This window comes from Carettochelys insculpta, chromosome 16 (genome assembly GCF_033958435.1).
Source record: "Carettochelys insculpta isolate YL-2023 chromosome 16, ASM3395843v1, whole genome shotgun sequence".
NCBI lineage: Eukaryota > Metazoa > Chordata > Testudines > Carettochelyidae > Carettochelys > Carettochelys insculpta.
In genome coordinates this window covers 39,417,463-39,433,875 of record NC_134152.1, presented here as the reverse complement: position 1 = coordinate 39,433,875, position 16,413 = coordinate 39,417,463, and the positions used below count along the sequence as shown (strand labels likewise).

Below are 16,413 nucleotides of genomic sequence, written 5' to 3'. Positions count from 1 at the left end.
TGCCCCCCCACCCCCCCGGAGGAGGTAGAGATGGCCGAGAGGAGGTTGAGCAGCAGCTCAAGCAATGGGGAGCAGGACCAGTGCGAGACACCATGGCTAGCTGAAAGTGCAAACTCTCACAGAAAGCATGGGAGGCTTGCAGTAGCAATGCTGTCCCTTTATGAGGTTAGCAAGACTCAGCATGGGCGGGGACTTGGTGTCTGGGAGGCTCCTTTAAGGGTATGCCTCACCGAGGCTCCTGGAAGAGATTGCCAGCCATGCAATCCTGCTGCATGATGGGGTTCCAAGGCCTTTTCTGTCAAGAAAGCAGCAAGCAGCGTGGCTGTGCTCTGTTGACAGAGCAGATTGCTGGAGTAATCCGTTTTGCTGTGTGGATGTGAGCTGGTGACAGAAGTTTTGGCATCTGACAAAGTGGGGTTTTGCCCATGAAAGCTTATGCTCCCGTAAATTAGTCTATAAGGTGCCATTAGTTAGTCTATAAGGTGCCATTATGTTAGTCTATAAGGTACCACAGGACTTCTCGCTGATCTTCCGACAGTTGTCGACAGATCACTGTAGTGTTGACATAGCCTTTTAGTCCTTGTCTCTTCATCTGATGGGACCTTACTTACCAGTTCTGAATTGAGAGAAATTATAAAAACAGAGTGTGAGGACTGCAGCCATTGTCATCTTGGACAATGAACAGCTGCAAGGAATTAAGGGTGTCTTGGACCCCTTTGTGCTATTTAAAATTAAAAAAAAAAATCTGACAGGAGGCAGCCAATGAGCCATACTAATCTGAGAGGGGCTTTTAGAAAACTTCCTGATTAGAGCATTAAAAAACAGGCCCCAGTGTGCATCCTCAGTGGCTGTCTCAGAAAAAGGTAAGGTAGAAAGCAAGGGATATGGGTTCAACCACTTAGCTGAGTGTTTTGGCCCTGTCTAAGCCTTGGCCATATAGTTATAAGCCTGGTTTGATTAGTCCTCCCCACCTGTTAAAAGATAGAGCTAGATACTGGTGGTTTTTGTGAGACTTCACTTTGGTAGATATTAAAAGTTGAAATCACAGGGTTTGCCTAAGGCCAAACCCACAGCAGATGGATGGTATGATTGGTGAGTAGCCAATAGGAGGAGCAGCATCAGGTTCCATGAGGGAATGCATCAGCGTGAGGTGCCAGTGCCTGTACGGACTGGACCAAGTTGTAAGTGGGGTATTTGAATTGGGGGTGCGGAGAAAGTTGGGTGTGTGGATTGGCTGTTTACTGTATTGGACTGGTGAGGCTGAGAGGCCAAGGACATTGCTCAATGCATTTGAGCTGGGACAGTTACTTGAGGACTGGTTATGAACTCTGGGTGTGGTGTTTTCCCAAGTCTATGCTAATCGACCTTTTTGCCTCTTATTAAATGTTCTTTTCTACACTCAGACTCTGTGCCTGTGAGTGGGGAAGCATTGCATCTCCAAGGCACCCAGGGATGTGTGAATTTCCCAGGCTACTAGGTGGGGGCTTGAGCCGGTTCTGGTGTGAGATGGAGGAAAAGGAACCCCTAGATGTTGAACCTGGCCCTGGTTGCTTCCAACTCCTTCTGGCAGAAGGGTTACACAGACAGAGTGTGGCGCACTGGTTGGGAGGGGGCAGGGGCACGCGCCTGGTGCCCTGTCCTACCAGAATTACTGCACCAGTCACTTCTGGCCACAGTACTCAGGTGTAATTCCATCGTCTCTAACTGGTGACTCAGCCCAGTAGCTCAGAGCCTGCTTTGAAATGAATCTTTTCAAGTCAGAAGCAACACAATGGCTACATCTACACTAGCACACTTTGTCGAAGTAGCCTATTTCGAAGTAAGAACATCGAAATGGGCTGCTTCGATGCATATCGTCCACACGTCCTCCAAGGCTGGTGCCGTCGACGTTCAACCTCAAAGTAGCGACGGGGAACATTGAAAGGAGCTGCCCCAGAAGGAAATGCAGAGCATCCACATACAGAAGCGCTCCTCATTGAACTAAGGGGCCAGGAAAACCTGAGGACCAGGTCACAGGCTGGACTAGCCCTTCTGGGCCAACAGCAAGCCGCTCATTTAAAGGGCCCCTCCCAGACACACCTGGCGTGCACTGCATGAGGTCCACAGAGTACTCTCCACACTCTTGCAGACCAAGTCACAACAGCTATGGACCCCCCCCCCCGCTGGCAGCCGCAGCAGCAGCAGCAACAGCCACAGCAGGAAGAGGAGGCCCTCCAGGTAGTCATCCGGGGGCAAGTGCCCTGCTAGGTGCTGCCCAGGAGGCCGCCCAGTGGTTCCTGCCAGAGAAGCCCTCCCTGGGGGCAGATGGAGATGCCCCTGACCACCAGGCTCCCCTCTTCCTCCCCAGTGGCTGCTCCCCTGCCTGTGGAGCTACCCCAGCAGCTCTGAGTGGTGGGAGCAGCTGGTCACATGGGAGTGGGATGACAACCAGTGGCTGCGGAACTTCCACATGTGCCAGCAGACCTTCCTGGAGCTCTGCCAGTGGCTCATCCCCACACTGAGGCACCAGGACACCCAGATGCAGTGCTCCCTCCCCATCGAGAGGAGCGTCACAATAGCCATCTGGAAGCTGGCCACTCCAGGCAGCTACCGCTCCATGGGACACCAGTTTGGAGTGGGAAAGGCCACAGTTGGGGCTGTCGTCATGGAGGTAAGGAGGCCCGGGCATGCACCCACTGGGGGGCGGGGAGCCAGGTGTGGGGCTGGGGAGGGAGGGGCTGTGTGTGGGGCTGGGGAAGGAGGGGCCAGGTGCAGGGCTGGGGAGGGAGGGGCGCCAGGGAGTGAGGGGCTGGGTGCAGGGGGGGGTGCCCAGGGAGATGCCTGGGAAGGGGACCTGGGGCGGGGGAGGGCCCTGGGGCACTCTGCACACCCTCAAGGGCGCCTGTGTTCCCTTCCCACAGGTGGTCCGTGTACTCAATGCCATGCTGCTCCAGGGGGCTGTCTGACTCAGGGACCTGGATGCAGCCATCGCCGGATTTGCCACCATGGAGGTCCCGAACTGCTTCAGGGCCCTGGATGGGACCCACATCCCCATCCACGCCCGGACCACAGTGGAGGAAGATACATCAACCGCAGGGGCTACCACTCCGTGGTCCTGGAGGCCATGGTAGACAGTTGGGGCCGCTTCCAGGACGTGTATGTGGGCTGGCCCAGCTGCACACACCATGCCCGTGTTTTTAGGAACTCGGGCCTGTGTCACTGGCTGGAGGCAGGGACCTACATCCCCCAGAGCAATCTCCCTCTGGGGGACATCTCCGTGTCCCTCTGCCTCGTGGCGGATGCGGCCTACCCCCTCCAGCCCTGGCTCATGTGCCTGTACACAGGCCACCTCAATGCCAGCCCGGAGTGGTTCAACACCCACCTGAATCACGCCCACCAGGTGGTGGAGAGGACCCTTGGCTGTCTGAAGGGCCGCTGGCAGTGTCTCCTTGCCCGCCAGGACGTCAGCCTCCAGGACATCCCCCAGGTTGTGGGCGCATGCTACACACTCCACAACATTGTGGAGAGCAAGGGGGAGGCCTTTGTCCAGGGGTGGGCAGTCAAATCCGGCACGAGCTTCCCCCAGCCAGCTGCTGCACCCAGCTGCCAGGCCCACCGCAAGTGGGTATGGGTCCGCGAGGCCCTGCGGGCCCACTTTGATCAGGGAGACCCCTTAGCACCTCCCTGGCCTTCCCCAGAGGACTACCCCACACACAGCCCGTGCTGCCCGCACACCGCTCCCAACACCCGTATGCCACCCTCCCCCCCAACAAACTCACCTCTCTAGTTCTTTGGAAAATAAAACCTTTTTTTTTCTCTTTTAAAACTGCTAACTTTGTTTTGTGCACAACAGAAACTGCACCCAATATACAAAGGGGGACAACTATATACATGGGGGACAACTAATGCAAATGGGGTCCCAGCAGATGGCTCGGTCATCGGCCCATCAGTCCGGGGTAGGGGGTAGAGGGGTGTGACCCCCTGGCGGGTACGTCTTGCGACCCCCCCCCCGACCCCCATGTCTGCGGTCCCCGGCACGGCTGGCTGGGGGCTGAGAGGACTGGCAAGTATGGCCGGGATGCCTCCACTGGTTGGTCTTCAGCCCCAGTGGGCTCTGGTCCTAGGGAGCTGGCAGGCAGCACGGCAGGTGGGACGGCAGGTGGGGCAGCAGGCAGCGAGGCGGCAAGTGGGGCGCCAGGCAGCAATGCAGGTGGGGCAGCTGGCCGAGTCCCGGGCCCGGACGTACCCCTGCCACAACTCCCTCACCTTACTCTGGACGTGATCCGGCGTGCGGGCAGGGTGACCCCAGGAAGCCAAGCCCTTGGCCAGTTGGGTGAACGCTTCTGTGTTCTGCTGCTTGCTCCCCATCACGTAGAGCACCTCCTTCTCACTCCAGAGCCCCAGCAGGTCTCGGAGCTCGGCTTCTGACCAGGAGGGGACCCGCCTCTTTTTGGCCCCCTGCTTGGCTGCTGGGGGTGCCTGGATCCCCTCAGGAGGGGAGCCCTGGGGGTGCTCTGGGAGCTGACTTGATGCCATGGGTGCTGGGTAGATGGGTCGGGGTCTGTAGAGGTCATGCAGGACTAGCACATGTGTGCTGCTCCCTGCATGCTCTCAGCTTCCTGCCACAGGAAATCTGGGTCTGTGGTGCTTTAAAGGCTGCTGCACGCGGGGACCATAAAGCCCTGCAGGGGCGGACAGAGCGTCTCAACCCCTCAGCCGATAGCCGCGATGGAGGACCCCCACTATTTCGAAGTAGCGGGACGCGGATCGTCCACACACACCCTACTTCGACGCTGAATGTTGAAGTAGGGCGCTATTCCCATCTTCGGATGGTCCCTAGGACCATCTTCAGATGGGAATAGCAATTTCGACATCTCGCCACCGAATGCCGATTCAACATTGAAATAGCACATGGCTAGTGTAGATGCACCCAATAGGTTTAATGTAAGCTAGGAAGTCACCAGGCTCGTAAACAGCAAAACATACTATCTAAAGAATTTCAAGTATTGGACCCAGGCATTCCAGCGAAGTTTGGTGAAGTTTGAAATGAGCAGAAAATGCAGCATCTCAGTAATGTCCATTGGTATAGAAAAGCATTGTTCTTCATCAAGCAAGGTTCTAAGAGTGACACACTATTGTAAACCTGGTGCAGGGTTTGTTATTAGTGTCTGACTTCATTCAGATGTCTGCACAGCAGAAACACTGCCAGGGTATAGAATATGGCATCACTGGGAGGATCATTAGAAAGAGCTGCAATTAGTGAGTTGCTTTGGGACAGTGCAGTAGTGCTCTGCCCCCAGGGACTTCTCTCTGAGAAGCACTGCACCTCAAGGAGGCAGAGAGGGAAGCTGTGCCTGCTGCTACCTCCCTCAAGAGGATGCATGAGGAGTTCTGCTGCCAGTCAGTTCCTTGGTTGGGGAAAGGCATAGCACAGCCTCTCCTGGCATATTGCTGGTCTAGCACAGACCCAGCTCACCTGGTCACAGAAATGGTGATTGTGCTCAGCTTCTGCACTGTGTGGGGAGGTAAGAGGAAGAGGAGGCTGCTTATGCCTACCTTCTTTGGGCCAACTGTGCAGGGACTGGACCTAACTTGCTATTAAGAAAGGCTCCCTGGATCTGGCCTGGGTCACCTGAGGGATGTGTCAGCCCTGGTGACTTGTACATGCAGCAGTTTTTTGTGAGGGTCTCTCAGTCCCATCATTCTGATACTTGACCAGACCCTCCTCCTCAGTAAGCTGCAGCAGTTGAGCAGGAATTGGACCACCTGTGGAGTCACTGCCACACAAGGTACAATAGTCATTACTGTTGAAAGACAAACTTTCCATCTCCAGAGACTCCTGTGGCACAAAGAAGTCACTCTCACTAGCCCGTAAATATGGGGGATGATTCTCACTCACATCTGGGCTGCCAAAGTTGGTTTTGTTTGTTTTAGAGAAATCCAGGGCTCTTGCATCACCAGCATGATTTTGTAGGAGCAATGAGGGCAACTTGGTTTCTGCCTCTTCCACACTCACATACCTGCTCCAGAGGTCCTGCTGGTCAGGCCTTGAGGCAGAGCCACAAAGGTCCTCTTGAGGAATCATTTTGGTCTTTGCCAGTGACTTGGAGAACTCAGAAATGATGTCATAAGCATTTATGTCAGGAACTGGACCCACAGTCACTTTGCTTGGGTTGATAGCTTCATTTCTTTGGAGCTGGCTACATGTTTCACTGGGTCCCACCCAGTCCTGCAGCAAGGAGTGGTAAATACTGCTTAGTGGGGAGATGCAGGGTTTGCAAAGGAATTATTCAACTATTGCTTTCCACACGTTTTTACTGTACAGACCAGAGGCTGAATTCAGATTTACATCAGTGCAACTCCCCTGAATGAAACTCAGGTAATGGAGTGGATAATCAGGCCCTGGCTTTCTCTGCTGGGAGGTTTGATGTTTCAAGTTTTCACTCCTGAGCCAGACCCTGATCAGCCTCTGCTATCTTGGCTATTGGGGTATGTGGCAAAGGAAGCAGGGAGGGGAGAAGGTAAAAAGGAAAATGCACTTGTGAAGCAGGCAATGCTCCCAGGCTTTGATTTTGCACTTGCTAGGTGCTGACTGGACTCACTGTAACTTTCAACAGTCAGAAGAGGTGTTAATTTACCCAGAGAGTCTCAAAGTAGGGAGACAAGGGACTTTTCTTCCATGGGTTAGCAATAGGGCTCACCCAAAACCAGCCAGCGCCAAGCACAAGTAGGGATGGAGACAAAACAGAGGAAGGAGACAAGGCTGACACTAACCTAGGCGAACTGCTTTCAGGTAAAAGGAAAATACTTCTGACCATGAGGTGGCAGTGACCCTCCCTGCTGATGTTCCCTTAGTGCATGGGGTAGGCATAGCTGCACATAACAGGACCATATGGGCAGGTTGACCCCAGAGATTCTGGCCTGACTGAATCTCCCACAGTTCTCTGGCTAGGCAAGGAAGAGCTGATAGCCACAGTTGTAGGTGTGATCTAGAAAGATCAGCTGGGGATTGGGCCCCTGGATAAAGTGGTGGCATAAGGTAAGGGAGACAGTGACTAGAAGATGCTCAGATGGGAGAGCTTTGCTCCTAGGAGGAGATGGAGTTGGTGGTGGAGCTGAAGGAATAGGAAGGCAGTTGTCTAAGTGGAGAAGGCAGAATTTCCAGGCAGACCAAAGCCTTGTGCCAGAATGAGCCTGGCGAGGCCACTTAGTGGAAACCATGATGAGAAACCACAAGTCACCTCCTCACAGTGAGGAGAGGAATCATGAAGAAGAAAGAGTTTGCTGTTACCTTAAAATTCCCATTGTGCAAGGTGTAGAGTGGCTGGAAGAAAGCAGCTGGAGTGGGAACGTTCAGGCAGAAGATATTCTTTGCCCTGTGGAGAAAGAATGACAATGACATCAAATCTAGAGGCATGCTCCTATTTCTACTGCAACCCAAAAGCACGTTGCAAAGATAAACCATCACACTTAATTTTCTTCTGGACAGACTCCAGGAAAGGCAACATTTCATATGGCTCCTGCCATCTCCCTGTGCATGTCACACAGCTGTGTGCATTTAATATCAACAGTGCGGACTTTCTAGTGACAATTGTCACCCAAATGGATAAAATGTATCTTTGCAAGTCTTCAGTGCAGCTCCCTTCTAGGTTGCTGAGCCTTAATATATGTTATGATGTAACAGTATGACAGAATTGTCTGAAATGTTCCCCTTTGTATGAATTCAGCTAGCAGGGCCTTTTACAGCAGCTATTTGACCTAAATCACCCCCAGAACTTTTCCAAGAATGAAGCATCTTACAGAAGTTCTTGTCTCATTAAATTTAGAACTCAGAACCCTGCACAGCTCTTTCTGCCATCTAACATGCCTTTTTTAAAGTACTAGGGTGTAGGTGGGAGGGATAGCTCAGTGGTTTGAGCGTTGGTCTGCTAAACTCAGGATTGTGAGCCCAGTCCCTGAAGGGGCCATTTAGGGATCCAGAGCAAATAGATTAAAAAAAAAAAAAAAAAGGCGGGGGATGGGATGGTGCTTGTTCATGCCAATTGGGCAGGGGACTGGATTTGATGACCTCCTAAGGTCCCTTCTATTTCTATGGCTATGTCTACACTAGCCAAAAACTTCGAAATGGCCATGCAAATGGCCATTTCGAAGTTAAAAGTAATGAAGCGCTGAAATACATATTCAGTGCCTCACTAGCATGTGGGTGGCCACGGCGCTTCGAAATTGATGCGGCTCGCCGCCGCGCAGCTCATCCAGACAGGGCTCCTTTTTGAAAGGACCCCGGCTACTTTGAAGTCTCCTTATTCCCATCTGCTCATAGGAATAAAGGGACTTTGAAGTAGTCGGGGTCCTTTTGAAAAGGAGCCCCGTCTGGACGAGCCGTGTCAATTTCGAAGTGCCGCGGCTGCCCGCATGCTAATGAGGCGCTGAATATGTATTTCAGCGCTTCATTAGTAAACTTCGAAATGGCCATTTGCATGGCCATTTCAAAGTTTTTGGCCAGTGTAGACATGGCCTGTGAGCTGTATATCTCCATACATTGCTATATTAGATGGTGGCCTTAGCAGCCACAGCTGGGCTGAAGTCTTCCCACCCAGGATGGGAGTTGCCAGGTAAGAGTTGTAAGAACCATAAAGCCGGGACCCACAACAAAGACTCAGGGTCAGAGATCAGGTTAGAAGCACAAGAAACAGGAAGCAGGATCAGAGTCAGGCTGGCATCAGAGACCAGATGATGTGGTGAAGTCTGGCATTGCACTGAGGCAAAGTCTGTGTGCCTGCCCAAACAAATGCCTGGGGAAAACCCGGCCCATGATTATGTAGAGGTACTTGGCCAATCAGAGGACAGACGGTCTCTTTGGGTCTCATAGTGGTACCTATGGATGCACCTACTGGCTACGTCTACACGTGCAGCCAACATCGAAATATTCTATTTCGATGAATAACGTCTACACGTCCTCCAGGGCCGGCAACGTCGATGTTCAACTTCGACGTTGCTCAGCCCAACATCGAAATAGGCGCTGCGAGGGAACGTCTACACGTCAAAGTAGCTCACATCGAAATAGGGATGCCAGGCACAGCTGCAGACAGGGTCACAGGACGGACTCAACAGCCAGCCGCTCCCTTAAAGGGCCCCTCCCAGACACACTTGCACTAAACAACACAAGATCCACAGAGCCGACAACTGGTTGCAGACCCTGTGCCTGCAGCATAGATCCCCAGCTGCCGCAAAAGCAGCCAGAAGCCCTGGGCTAAGGGCTGCTGCCCACGGTGACCATAGAGCCCCGCAGGGGCTGGAGAGAGAGCATCTCTCAACCCCCCAGCTGATGGCCGCCATGGAGGACCCAGCAATTTCGACGTTGCGGGACGCGGATCGTCTACACGGTCCCTACTTCGACGTTGAACGTCGAAGTAGGGCGTTATTCCTATCTCCTCATGAGGTTAGCGACTTCGACGTCTTGCCGCCTAATGTGGAAGTTAACTTCGAAATAGCGCCCGACGCGTGTAGACGCGACGGGCGCTATTTCGACGTTGGTGCCGCTACTTCGAAGTAGCGTGCACGTGTAGACACAGCTACTGTGGTATTACTGGATTTTTAAAATAATTAAGGCATTTTTGTGACCATTGTATTAGATTTGCACCAAATCTTGTGCCAAATAGACCAAATTAGGTGTCTAATGAAAGCTAGTAATGCCCTGAACCTATTTATGCTGCTTGTATAGCTGTGCCACGTTTGTTTGTGAAGTTATAGATATTAGCTCTATCACTGTATTACAATGTTTTAGAGCTAAGAATTCACAATGTGGCATGATTTCCTCCCAGCCAGGATGGTGGCCACAGACTCAGCTGTCAAATACACATCTCAGGAATTTGGGACTTGTCATCTGGGATGCACCCAATGGGAGAGAGCCACAACAGATAACTTGAGCAGGTGACCCTTCAGTGCCTATGGAAAAAAGAAAGGATTTTTTCCCTTCACATGGCAAGCTATAAGATGGCCCTAGTAGTGACCATCTTTATTCTTTCAGTTCTCATGAACTAAGCTAGTGTGGACTGAGGAGCCTATCCCTGAGAAGGATGTGCTTTTAGAGACTCCCAAGAAAGCAACATAAAGCATTTGCTGTATCCTGCATCAGTAACTGTAACTGATGTATGTAACGTGTCACTTTAACAATTTTTCTTTCATCCCGTTCTTTCTTTCTTTGTTGAAGGGCACAGGGTACTGTTTTGGTAAGATCTAAGTATATATAGTGACCTGGGAATGTGGCTGGCCCCTTTGGGGGCTGGAAGAATCTGTGTGGATTTGGTGAAATAAACTTTCATAACCTCTCACTGGAGTAAGGAAGTCATTGGTCGGGCATAAGGAGCAGCTGGAGAATCTGTGGGTGTGCTTGCATCTGGCTGGCCAGTGGGGCTGGCAGAGGTATTGTGGCTGGCTTGGTTTGCCTTACTGAGACAGAAACCTCAGCCTGGGTTGTAAGTGGCCTTGTTTTAAGCAATTTGCCCAGGATTGGTTCACTCAGCTGTGCCCAGAAGCCCTTGTAATATTACATCTACTATCTATAGTGCTCCCTGGATGTACCTCTACAGCGCCTTCTAGCGGTGCTGTGGGATGACCAGCTGCCCTAGATTCTAGTTCCTGGTTCTTTACACTTTCCCCCCATTGTTATTGGTACAGGCCAGATTCTACTCTATATTCCAGCACTTTCATGCCCCTCTTGAAACTACCTTGGGTAGATCCCCTGTCCCTGCATAGAGATTCAGTCCATGGAGCTCACAGGTTTGGGGCACAACAGCAGCAGATTGGAACTATTTTTCCCTTCTATCTGCCAAGAACTTAAAAACACAGACTCTTGGTCACACTGGCGCTTCATATATGGGGTCTTGTACTTTCTGTTGGCAGGTGTCCAGCTAGGGAAGAGCTAAATGTGGATGGCAGGTTGACTATTGATGATCAATGCTTCTCAAAAAACAAGCAGTCCTGTAGCATGTTAAAAACTTACATTTTATGTATCAGGTAATGAGCTTTCATGGGTAAGACGCAAGTGGGTCTTACCCCTCACCTAATGAATGAATAAAACTGTTAGTCTTTAAGGTGCTAAAGGACTGCTTGTTTTTTGGAAGCTACTGACTAACACCGCTCTGCTGCTGAGACTAATGGCCAAAGCAGCATACCAATCACCCTTATTTTACATCACTGTAAACTGGCACAAAATTTTAAAACATTCTCTGAAATCCAAGAGACCCTGTATAGTCTCAGCTGTGCTCTTTGACTGAATTAAGGGTTTGAATTAACCCTCTCCTCTTTTGGGTACTAGTGCACTGACTACATCAAGTGCATGGAGACAGTATCTGAGAGTTGCAAAGTACATTCCTCTGAGCCCAGCACATTCAAAGATCTGATTCCAATGCAGAGGAAAGAATCAGACCTGCTGTATGGACACATGATATACACTCATTAAATGTTAAAACTAGCAATGACCTTAGAGTAGAAAAGGCAGCAATGGATTATTCAAAGGACTATAATGTACCTTGAGGAAAGCCTGAAGTTCAACATTATGTACAGTATGACAGCAAGACATAGGGGAATGACCAAAATCTGTATCATGCTTGTGTCAAAGGACTTTTCAGGCACCTGTAAAAACACTATAAACAGAATATTTCCATTAACAGAATCAGCTCTTAAATGATATATAAAAAGTGGAATTCAATTGAGACTCTTAAACAAACAAGCAATGCAAATGGTGCAACTAAAATTGTGAAAGTGATGTGACTATGAAAGACTGAAAGACATTGTTCTTGATCCATAAACCTGCTGCAGATGGCCCCTCCATTTTCCAGCAAGTCTCGCTCTCTGTTTCATAAAGTTACTTCAGGGCTCATACCAAACAAAATGGTAAAAAAACAATTCTCTTTGCACCTTGAGAGGCTGCTCTTTGAAATTCAGTTATCTGGCTCCACTCACTCCACTGGCTTTTATAATATTCCTCTGTTTGGGAAGTTTTACAGCGAACTCTTGCAGTATAAATGATGCCTGCTTCAAACTCTGTAGCCTCGATATCTATCTTTGTCACTGAGTTCAACTGCTGTTTGTGCTGTGCCTGCTGAAAATTAGTAAGAAAAAACTCATTTAGCAACACACAACAAAGGACTCGTACCTGAGCAGTATGACAACTCCCCAGTCAGACCCAGCATTCTTAGGTGCAAATTAGCAAATACTCTCATCTGAGCCCTGCATTCTGGAGCCCTCTTATCTGCATGCAGGATCACAAGGTCTCATGATCGAGGCTTCATGATTCAGATGGGGAGGATTCACACACCTCAAACAATGCTCTATTGTAAGGAAGGCATCATCCGCAACCAGGGGTGCAAAAGAGATTCTCTAGTTTCAAGCCAAGGTCCTGGGGAGACCAGGATCCCAGGTGAGAGAGATATGCCAAAGCCAAGTATGATACAGATGGGAATTTTGTGCAATATCCTTGGGGAAAAAATGTACTGAATTTAAGTGTTTTTAGAATCCATTGAATTAGGTGGGATTTTGTATAGTCTTTCTGGAGAGAAAAGTCACTTGCATTGTGGGAAGTGTTATGAATGTCAGAGAACTCTACTGAATATTTCAGGCAAGAATGGAGACTTTGGGGAAAGACGATGCCAGGTGATTTGCTTGAGGAGTTTCCCACCTCCAGCTGCACCATAAGAAGGGGCCATTGTATGCTGATCACCTGTTCCCAAAGTTTCATGAGCAGTGGCCAAAGCTGTATAAATGAAAAACAGACCCATTCATGAGAAGGCCAGTTCAGCTGTAACACCATTGTAACTTTGCAACCATAGAAAACCTCCTTGATGGGGATGGAAGGGCAGGCATTCACCAGTGTCCTTGTTGAGTTGGAGGGGGGATCTCTAGTGCTATAGCATATATATATATATTTTTGGTGATTTTAATGTTTGCTCTGTGTTGCTTTTACCTGAAGACTAAATGTGCTTGCTTGGTAAAGACTGTGGGCAATTATAGCTGTTCAGGGACTCTGGAGAGAAAGCAAAGTGCAAATGCTGGTCTCTTTAGGCAGACTGGCTTACTGCAATATCACAGTGGCAGCAGGGAACTATGCAGACTGGAAAACCTGGTCAGGAGGGGGTGAGAGGCCTATGTCTCTGCCCAAGAGAGCTGGTGGCTGAGTAGCTAATAGCCTACAGCATGGTTTCCCAAACTGGGGGGTGGGGCATGAAGAAATTCCAGGGGGGTGTGAGGTGACCCAGCCCCCTCATCATTCCCCCCCCCACCTGAAGAAAGATCCAGCCTTTGCTTCCAGCTCTTAGCCCCTGCCATTTCACATGGGTGACCCAGCGCAGCTGCTATAAAAAGCAAGCCACTGGCAAAGACCCACATGCAGCTGGCTGCCTTCTGCAAATGAAAGTGAGTGTGGGTTGGGGAGGAGGATGGGCTTAGATGGGGGCTGGGGGTGCCTGGCTTTTTGGGAGGGTAGGGGAGGGGCTCAGGTGGGCAGCTCACAGGGCTTGCTGGGTTCAGGTGTCCGGCCAGCTTGCAAGACTCATAGGGCTCAGGCGGCTGGCCCTGGCAGAGCATGGCTTGGACAGCTGGCCCCAGCAGCATGGGGCTCAGGTGGCTTTGGATGGTGGGTGGGCAGCTGGCCCTGGCAGCATGGGGCTTGGGCGGGTGGCTCCAGTGGCTGGCAGGAGGCTAGGGTGGGTGTCTGGTCCTGGCAGCACGGGGCTCGGACAACTGCTGGCAGGTGGACAGCCCCGGTGGATGGTGGGTAAGCGGGTGTCTGGCCCCAGCAGTGTGGAGCTAAGGCAGGTGGGTGGCTGGCACGGGCAGCTCTGGAGCCTGGCATGGAGCTCAGGTAGCTGGCCAGCTGGGGCTGCACCAGGCAACCACAAGAGGCCAAGAAAAATTATTTGGGCTTATTTTTAATTTAAAACAACATTTTTATATCAATCTTTTGTGTTTATTTTAAATTATGAATTGAATTTTTTGTTTAAGGGGGCTGGATGATGGTAAAGAAGAGGTTGGGGTGTGTGTGAGGGTTTCTCAAAAATCAAAAGTGGAACATGATGCTGAAAAGTTTGGGAACCCCTGGCCTAGAGCATGTGTCCTGGTGGACCATGGAGGGGAAACAGGTGCAGTTGCCCTGAACAGTTGCAGCAGGTATCTGTGCATGGTTCATCGATGCTGAGAGTGGGCATAGTTACCTCCCAGGATGCATTGATTTTCTTATACTCCAATTCATACTGAAGATTATTCTCTAGTTTCAAGTGCACATTCCATGAGAGGTGGCACTTACTGGCATTCAAGTTGCTCTGCAGGTTGAAGGGGGGATCATACTTAACTGCAAACAGAGAGAGGAATTATTCCAAGTGCTTGGCTTTGAGAGTCCTGCAGAACACAGGCCACGTTCCTAGGCTGCTTACTGCTGGGGGACATCAATATGGTTCTACAAACCCCTTGATCCTGGGGGGCCAGCAGGTGACAAAACAACACTCCCAGGGCAAGTTAAAGCAGCCATAGTGCTTCTGTAAGTTAACAGCTGTTACAGTGGTTCCTGAGAGACTGCTATGCCAGGGAGGGATCACAGAGCAGATTATACTTCAGCCTTCCCTACCATGAACCTGCCCAGACATGCTCTGAGCTGCTGCAAAATGGGCTTCTTTCGCACGGGTGAAGTCCTAATTATCCTCCATGGGGAGCTTTCAGACCTGTTCGTGACACTCTGCATTGTGAAATGGCCTGAGGATCCCCGCTTTCTCTGTCTCAGCAAACAGTGGTACTGTCTTGTTGTGACCCTGCCCTGAGAGCCCCAGTGCTCAGACAGCAGTGATGGCCTGTTGGATGTTGGCCAAGGTAGATAACAAGGCAAGGAAGGGTGGTGGCAAAATGACCCTTGAAGATGGACTGGCATGGGAGGGAGGGAAGAGAAGTGGAGAATAAGGGACTCAGAGATAGTCCTGGGAGGATGGAGAGCTGCCTTCCCATATAGAACAAGTGAAGGCTGTGCTGCCCAAGGTGGGCGCCTGTCTGCACCCCCATCAGTTTTACTTGCTGCCACTGAAGTATCACTCTTCAGCGAACTGCACAGGCCAATTGTTCTCAAAGTAAAGGGACTGAGCAGCCCCAGCCCACAGCCACCACAGCTGGTACTCACTGTTCAGTCTGGGTTCATACTCCAGGAAAGCAACATATGTGTGGTCCCTCCCAGAGAAACCACCCTGCAGTGAGACTCTGTAGCTGTGGTACTCCGTGAACTCCCCCGCCATGGTCATTGTGCAGTGATGCTGGCTCTTCCGCTCATCTCGGGCTATTAGCGTGCAGCTGGAGTTCTCATCCTCTACGAGGCTAGAATAACCAAAGGGTGGGAAGTTTTTCTTATGCAGGGTTCAGATGCTTTATGAATTCAGCCTTAATTATTTGTTGGAGTGCCAGTCACAGTACTGGGGAGCCACTTTGAAAAGGGCCTATACAGTTGGGTTCTTCCCAGTTTATAAATGCGAAGGAAGGCTGTCCTGGGCTACAACAAGTGCCTTATGTGTCTGACGTGAAAGGGGACAGCAGGTGAAAGCCAAGGCAACAAGTGGGGAAGTGGAGGACATCACTAGGGTTTGGTTTTGGGGTGAATTACGGATCAGAAGTCAGTGCCAGGGAATCCCCTGCCTGCCCTCCTGCTGACCCAGGGCCCCCACATAGCACACAGTGAATAAGCAATTAAGCTTACCTCATGAAATGTACGTGAAAGGGTCCATCCCCCAAACTCCCATCTGTCTCCCATGTACAGTCTATCTGGCAGACGTAGTTATTCAGGCAGCTCAAGTTGCCGGGAAATTCTGCTGAGGAAGGAGATAAGAGATTTCAGAAATGACACCCATCTGTTACTTTAAGCCAACAGCCGCCCTTTGGGCTCCACCCCCGATACAGCAGCAATGCTGTGCTCTGTCCTGGTCTACTTAATGGGACCCATCTGCCCTTCCCCAACCCCTCCATACAATTTAGCCAGCGCTTGATTGTATGACATTAGATTGTAAACACTTGGGGGCAGCCGCAACAGTACAGTTTATCTGCTCTCTTAGCTGCCCAGAATATCTTTGGGTTGGGAAACAGTAACAGCTACCTGGGCCCCATATTGCCCCCCAACTGGTCCAATTCCTGGGGGCTGGGGAGTGGGGATGGGGAGAGAGAGAGAGAAAGAATGAAGCAGCACGAATGTTCCAATCTCCTCTACCCCTTACCTCTTCCTTCCCCTCTTCCAGAGAACAAAATGGCAAGAACACAGAGTTGGAGGCACTCGCCCCAGATGTCCTGTCCCATTGTAAATATACCTGAAATACAAAGTCTGACAAAAGTAGATAGGGCTTTGAGAGGTGCTATGGCAACACACAGAGGTTTGTCAATCATCTGTCCTTAACAGGAGCTGGCACTGGTTCA

At 50.7% G+C, this 16,413-nt stretch overlaps 1 protein-coding gene across 1 annotated transcript; it reads right to left on the bottom strand.

Annotated features, from left to right (window-relative positions):
* Positions 1 to 5,623: 5,623 nt before the first annotated feature.
* Positions 5,624 to 16,296, bottom strand: LOC142021874 (interleukin-9 receptor-like). Its single transcript, XM_075011121.1, has 8 exons — positions 16,218 to 16,296; positions 15,707 to 15,815; positions 15,140 to 15,330; positions 14,190 to 14,326; positions 11,899 to 12,082; positions 11,510 to 11,624; positions 7,271 to 7,355; positions 5,624 to 6,208 (listed from the first exon to the last, which is right to left on the bottom strand). The coding sequence occupies exons 1-8, from the start codon at positions 16,294 to 16,296 to the stop codon at positions 5,624 to 5,626; spliced, it is 1,485 nt and encodes a 494-aa protein (XP_074867222.1).
* Between the last annotated feature and the right edge of the window lie 117 nt (positions 16,297 to 16,413).

Coding starts and splice junctions, on each gene's coding strand:
- LOC142021874 (XM_075011121.1), bottom strand. CDS start 16,296: ATGGGACAGGACATCTGGGGCGAGTGCCTCCAACTCTGTGTTCTTGCC. Junction 14,327..15,139: donor GTATGAACCCAGACTGAACA/GTGAGTACCAGC, acceptor CTCTGTTTGCAG/TTAAGTATGATCCCCCCTTC. Junction 11,625..11,898: donor TCAAAGAGCAGCCTCTCAAG/GTGCAAAGAGAA, acceptor TTCTGTTTATAG/TGTTTTTACAGGTGCCTGAA.